Source organism: Anarrhichthys ocellatus, unplaced genomic scaffold, assembly GCF_004355925.1.
Source record: "Anarrhichthys ocellatus isolate YVR2014 unplaced genomic scaffold, GSC_Weel_1.0 scaffold185, whole genome shotgun sequence".
Classification (NCBI taxonomy): Eukaryota; Metazoa; Chordata; class Actinopteri; order Perciformes; family Anarhichadidae; genus Anarrhichthys; species Anarrhichthys ocellatus.
In genome coordinates this window covers 92,821-99,819 of record NW_022280215.1, presented here as the reverse complement: position 1 = coordinate 99,819, position 6,999 = coordinate 92,821, and the positions used below count along the sequence as shown (strand labels likewise).

Sequence of the window (6,999 nt, the reverse complement as noted above, 5' to 3'; positions counted from 1 at the left end):
ACACTAGAGAGAATGCAGCTTTAACACGTGAAGCATCGGCTTCACTCTGCAGAACCGGAGGTTGCCGCCTGGTTGACACAGACATGTTGAGTGTGTGTGTGTAACGTAAAGCCATCATGCAGCACATGTGTGTAAATTTAACCTTCAAAAATAAAAATCTGATAAATAAGACGATCAACTGACAACCGTCCGGCTTCGACCGGTGACCGATCGATCGGTGCATCTCTACTGAAGATTTGAAGATTAAGCTCTTCCAGTATATTTCTGATACCCATCATGACATCATGAATTAAACATTGATGCTGTTTGAGAAAGCAGCAGCTGAGTAAAGAGAGACGGGAGTTTTCCTCGGCTGCATCAATTTTTAAATACGCGATGTTTTTAACAACAGATGTGCAAAATTAAATCAAGTTAAAAAAAGAAAAGGAGCTGCAGACGGAACGGATAGAAACAGGAATAATATCAGACAGCAGGACCTGTCCGGGGGCGCTGGAGTCACACACAGACGTGGTGTACTGCCGGTCCAGCTCGGGCGCGTTGTCATTCTGGTCCAGCGTCTCTATGGCAACCACAACCCTTGACACAAGATTTGGATTGTCTGGCGGAGAAAAGAGGAAAACAGACACTCGTGTTGAAAATCATCCCATGTGTGTTTTGGGTGAAATATGGAGCACGGTGAGCTCCGGCGCCGGAGGGCCGACGTTACCCCGCTGTGTGGCGATGACGGTGATGTTGTGCCACTGCTCCTGCTCGCGGTCCAACTCCATCACCGTGCTGATGGAGCCCGTGTCGGAGGCGATGCGGAACAGGGCCTCGGGGTCCGACTGGGGATCGATGGAGTACCTGAGGTGCAGAAACCGGCAAGCATAAGGAGCGGGGAGAATAAGATGAGCGAGGAGAGCTCATGAGCGACTCGATGATGATGTCATAACCACCTGATGTTGCTGCTTTGTCCCGTGTCCGGGTCCACGGCGTCGACCCGGCCGACGGAGCAGACGGGGGCGCAGTTCTCGGACACGTCCAGGTGGTAGCGACTCTGGGAGAACCGCGGCGGTTCGTCGGCGTTGAGGACCATGACCTGGACCGTCGCCTGGTCCTTAAAGGGGCCTTTCCTCAGGTACCGCGCGTCCACCACAGGGTTGACGACCTCCACGGAGAAAGAGTACGAGCTGCGGCTCTCATAATCCAGCAGCTGATGGGACGAAACAAATGAATTTCCTTTCATGTGTGATTCACATGTATATACGCTGCACTTCATGAATTCCTTTTCATTCATCATTCTCGCTCTTTTATCTCGCCGTAAAATTCACACCCAACGTTACGTTTGGGAGTCATTCCTTTCATCATCGGCCTCCTCTTACCTCACCCTCTGCAGTCCCTCCAGTTAAGATTTCACTGAGCAACAGTTCTTTGAGTGCTTAGAAGGAAAGAAGAGTCACGCTGGCTGCCTTGAACACGGCTGCTCATCAGGTCATTGTTACGCATTAATTGCTCGTGTGTGGAGTCTTGGGAATCTGAACCTGCCGGCTTCAGACTGTGTTTGAGTGCCGAAGAGTTTAAATGGACAAATAAAATCAATTTTGCAATAACAGGCCGAAGGAGATTGTTTTTTAAAAACTTCTGAAATGTCACGTATTTTTCTCATTATGAAGCCATTTAGGAAAAAGTAGCAACAAGGAACTTTGAACAGTCTCAGTGTAAGACGGATGCCTCTGTGGAGAGCTGCAGGGATGACGTGTTGTTATCGTCAAACAGGAAGTTAGCGTCGCTTTAGTTCACTCGACAATAATCGAATGGATTCTGGATTATCTCTGTCAAACGTTTATAATACTGTTCATCAAGATAATCTTCACTAATGAACTCCACTTTTATGATGTTTGAAGTGTAAAGTAAAAAGCTAACGTTAGTCTGTAAAGGAACTCCACCACGGTCACGTGACTTCACGTCTCCACCACTAAGCTAAAGGAGGACTAGTGTTCTAGTGTCGAAACATTTAGACACTTTTTTAAGACACGTAAAAGCTTCTAAATTCACCAGAACTAAACGCTAAAATCTCTTCAGTTTAAAAAAGAAAAAAAGGTATTAAAAAACGTTCTTTCAGTCGCTTACAAAACAAAGATTTGCGTTAGCCAGATCAGATCTTTCTGCTCATGGAAACAGTACCACCTTTGTCCACAGGGGTCGCCACAATCAACACACGCCCACCTTGTTCAGCACAATGACAGCCTCTTGGTCTCTTCCCGTGATGTTGAAGATGTCGGCCTCCTCCGGGTCCAGGATCGTGAACTCCAGCTCAGCGTTTTCTCCCAGATCAGGATCGGTGGCGGAGAGACGGCCCACCTCCACACCTGGAGCTGCGAGCTCAGACACAGAGAACGACCACGCACCTGCAGAGACAGCACAACAATGAACGCACATCATGCATGAGGCTGATACGGCTTTCACTCACATATTTCATGTCCACGTAATCATTCCACCTGCACATATAGCGACCACACGGAGATCCTCACTAATGCAACTCTAATGTGAGAGAGGGAGGACTGAATCCACAGTCTGCCAAATGTATTCCACGGTTCAACTGGAGCTTATATCAGATCCACCAAAGTTATATTCAGTGTGGAATTCCCTCTCGGGAACGTCTTATGGGAATTTACATTTTGAAGATAAATCCACTGGAAATGACAAACTCAGACGGCTGAAGTCGTAATTGCTTTGGCTGAACTTTGAAATGCATCTTTGCACAGAGAATCTCTCTCTGGCCAGAAAGGAAAGACCGTTTACCACAGCGCCCAGAACCGCTTCATCAGTGTCCACGTAGAGGCATGTTTCATGTCTTTACCACCACATCGTGTGCTTATAATGACTATCACCCATTTACAAATTCAAAGCCCTCGTTTGTAAATTATTTTTAGCCACAATCTGAACATGTTTTATATTTATTTTAGCTAATATAGTCAATCAATGCTACTGTAACCTTTGCTGATGAATGTGCATATTGTTATTATTTGTATTATTAATATTATTATTAAGAGGGTTTTATTTATCTTTTGTTCAATGTGTTCTATTTCATCACATTTTTTAAAATCTTTTTTCATCAGGAGTATTTTTACTTTCCATGTTTTTCCTTTTTAATCAGAGCCGCCCTGCTGATTGTTAATCATTCAAGTCCTCACATTATGAGGAGCGTTTTAGAGTCACACTCTCTTCGCATTCAAAGCGCGTACTACATGAGCCATTCACTTAAACTGTGGCGTTATTGTCAGACAGAAAAATAATGACCCGGAGTAGAAGGTGGTGAGGGGGGGGGGGGATAAAGTCAGATAGCGGATAAATAACAGCGCTGGCATTTGGAAAATATTAAATTGCTTCTGTGTTGCGGAACAATTTATCAATGCGAGAACAAAAAGGGAGCTTTCAACGTGAAGATGAACGACGGTAAGCGGAGGCTGTCAGGAAGAAGAAGTCGAGGTGGTATGTAGAGAGAAGCAGCATACGTCTGAAAGCCTTAGACGCATTCTGCAGTGATTTTACTGTTTATTGAAGCGGAAAGCACTGAACTTTAAGATGAAATATTAATAGCATAGAAGGGGGAAAAGCTTGGATAAGAAAAGGCCGACATGATCTTTCACTCTTCTACGTCAAGGCGCAGTCCATTTCTGAAGCTCAGGGACCACACGGGTAGTGTTAGTATGAATGTTAATGCCAGTCGTCTCTGGAAGAGGACGAGTTATTCCAACTGATGGTGAAAAAAACAGTGATTAGGACGAGAAATATTGGAGTGACAAGCAGCTCGCTTTATCTAGCGGTGAAGTTACAGATTGCAACTAACGAAATACCCCTCAGCTAAGCCCCTCCCCTTTGTAAGTGTGTCGAGAACTACGGTGGCCTTCAGGTACAGAGTTATATTTAGAGTTTTAGTACAACAAGGAGCTACTCTAATCTGTAATCTGCTCAGATAACGTAAAAACACAGAAAGTCTCTGTAGAGCCGGTGTAGAAAGGCGGCGGAACCCTACGTGGATATAAAATCCTTTTTCTAAGATAACGAAAACACTGCGATTCTTAGTTTCAGGTGATTCTGCTGATCACCTGCACTGATTAAAACATAGTTATGAATATTATATTCCATTTCTGCCAGTTGATCCCCCTAAATGTTACACACTGCTCCTCTAAGTGGCGGCCTGATGACAGCTTACTCCTCCTGAAGTGAGGCGGGTTGTCATTGACGTCGCTCAGCCTCACGGTGACGGTGGTTGTCCCCGACAGTCCGCCCAGATGCCCCCCCATGTCTTTGGCCTGGAGCACCACCAGATACTCGTCCCGCGTCTCTCTGTCCATGTCGGGCACCGCTGTCCTCAGGACACCTGGTGGACGGCAGAGCAGGAAATCACAACGGCACAGCGACTTCACGATGTCTCTGCAAATCACCGTCAAAGCGAGTCATACGTGTTCAGAATTAGGACACGGAAAAACATGGCCGCAGATCATGTAAATGTTGGATATATGGTGGCAGAGACATGTGGTATCTAAGCGGGGGCCTCTGGGGTTTACTGTGTTTACTCAGACCTGTCTGAGGATCCACAGAGAAGTGGTCCTGGCCCTGAGTGATGGCGTACACCAGCCGGGCGCTGTTTCCATATGTTGGGTCATCGGCGTCTCTGGCCGTGACTTGGATTATGGACGTTCCTGTGAGAGAGGCGAAAAAAGGTCAAAGGTCGACAAGCTGGGTGGCAGGTTTATAAACTTAAAGTGATACGCCGCAGAAATGTGTCTCACCTGTCGGATTAAAAGGATAATCCACTTTTTCTGCCGAATGAAACGTTCATCTTTTTAGATGAAATATGATTAGATATCCTGGTTTTCATGTTAAACAATATCAGAGATATTTATACTCCGTTAAGGAAAATGTTCAAATATAAATAAATAATACAAGTCAAATATTCTGCAGGAGTAGAAACAGAACCTGCAACGATTAACAGCGGATTAATCTGCACCTGATGTGATGATCAATCATATTTTAAGCAAAGATGTGAAGCTTTTATTTGACCTATAGGACCGTTTGGGTTTTCTGTATTGATGGTGATTTGAATACTTCTACCTGGGAGTTTTCATGGTCATTTTTTCGTTTCAGATTATTTAATAAATAAATCATTTTAAACATTTCTATGTCTACCTGTAAGAATCATAAACGTTTGTTTATTTTCCGTCCCAGAAAAACAGCCAAGAATCTCGTTGGCTGTTTGTTGGAGGGAACCAGTGATGCTAACTTCCTGTTTGGCTACAGGAGTGATGCTAACTTGCTGTTTGGCTACAGAAGTGCTGCTAACTTCCTGTTTGGCTACAGAAGTGCTGCTAACTTCCTGTTTGGCTACAGAAGTGCTGCTAACTTCCTGTTTGGCTACAGAAGTGCTGCTAACTTCCTGTTTGGCTACAGAAGTGATGCTAACTTCCTGTTTGGCTACATAAGTGATGCTAACTTCCTGTTTGACTACAGAAGTGATGCTAACTTCCTGTTTGGCTACAGAAATACGTCGTTGCTGCAGATCTCTACAAGCAAATGATAGCTGCTGAACATCAGTACGTTAGCACTGTCATTGTGAGCATGTTAGCATACTGATGTTAGCATTCAGCTCAAAGCTCTGCCGTGCTTAATTGCAGCTTCACAAACTCTATTTACTATGAATATTTATAATATTACTGGACTATATTTACTGTCCTGCATTTGATTTGAGGCCTTTACACACTAGTGGTCAATATATATTTTTTGTGAATATTACGCAGCGAGATGTAATATCTTTGGGGGAACGAGGTTGATTTTTCGGAGGTTTCGCACCACGAATAAAAAACATTGTGCGTAACGAGTTGAGTTGCATCTTTATTCATGAGGTTCTATATTCACTTTATTATTCTTTTCAATCTCGACAAAGTCAGCACAGACCCGATCCACTCCTTCCTTTCTTTCCTTTCAAAATATTGAAAATAATATATTCGCATTTTGCATTCATGTATTCGTCAAGCCCCCCCCCCCCTGTGTAAAGCCTTAAAACTGTCTCATTATCCACTGTAACACCCTCAGACATCTGGCGGCATGTACACTACTTTCTGCCATCAATCCCACAATGCAATGCTCTGCATTTCACAGATGATGTGTCTGACACCTCAGTTTTGAGTGTTGAAGTCGCTTCACAGCCTTCGTGTACCTATGTTGGCTATCTCCGGCACCACGGCGACGTAGGGCTCGTCGAGGAAGATGGGTGGGTTGTCGTTGATGTCCTGCACCCTGATGACGAACTCCGACGAGGGCTCCAGGGCCTGGCCCGTCTGGCGGTCCGTAGCTGTGGCGACGAGGCGGTACTGGTCCTTCTCCTCGCGGTCCAGGGACTTGGTGACGTGTATGTTCCCCGTGTTGCCGTCGATCACAAACACGGAGCCCACCCCCTCCCCCTCCAATGTGTACTTAGTGCGTCCATCTCCTCCGTCCATATCCGTGTGCAGCTGTAACAAATAACAAAACACTCAGAGTGAATTACAGCAACACCTTTCGGGGGTCGACGTCGCCCCTCAAGACGCAGGTATCATTAAGCGTTCACACTGTGTGTGGATATGGGAGATTTATGTGGATGTGTGCTCAGTGAGTCCGACATGAACGGCACCAGGTGTTGGATGATACGTATGGGGACCGGGGGATGAGTGCTGATGCACACAGCTAATTAACTCACTGGACCAGGCGTGCCATTGGGGGGTTTGTCGAGAGCAAAAGAAAACACATGGATGTGGACCGTGGATGTCCTACATGTACGTTCTCACTTCCATCCATCTGTCCCTTCCTTCCCCTTCTTGTGATTCCATCTGCCTGACTTCCTTGTACCTTTTAAGCCTTCTCTTTCTCCTTGTGTCTCCGTTTTTTTATATCAAGTTTCCACAGAATGCCCATCTGCTCACATTCCTCCTCATCTCTCTCTCTCTCTCTCTCTCTCTCTCTCTCTCTCTCTCTCTCTCT

The 6,999-nt window shown here is 45.4% G+C and overlaps 1 protein-coding gene across 1 annotated transcript; it reads right to left on the bottom strand.

Moving 5' to 3' along the window:
- Positions 1–154: 154 nt before the first annotated feature.
- On the bottom strand, positions 155–6,816 carry LOC116400615 (cadherin-24-like). The gene is made up of 8 exons (XM_031878534.1): positions 6,807–6,816; positions 6,200–6,514; positions 4,566–4,685; positions 4,196–4,363; positions 2,206–2,387; positions 936–1,192; positions 707–843; positions 155–598 (listed from the first exon to the last, which is right to left on the bottom strand). The coding sequence occupies exons 1-8, from the start codon at positions 6,814–6,816 to the stop codon at positions 402–404; spliced, it is 1,386 nt and encodes a 461-aa protein (XP_031734394.1). The 3' UTR covers positions 155–401.
- Between the last annotated feature and the right edge of the window lie 183 nt (positions 6,817–6,999).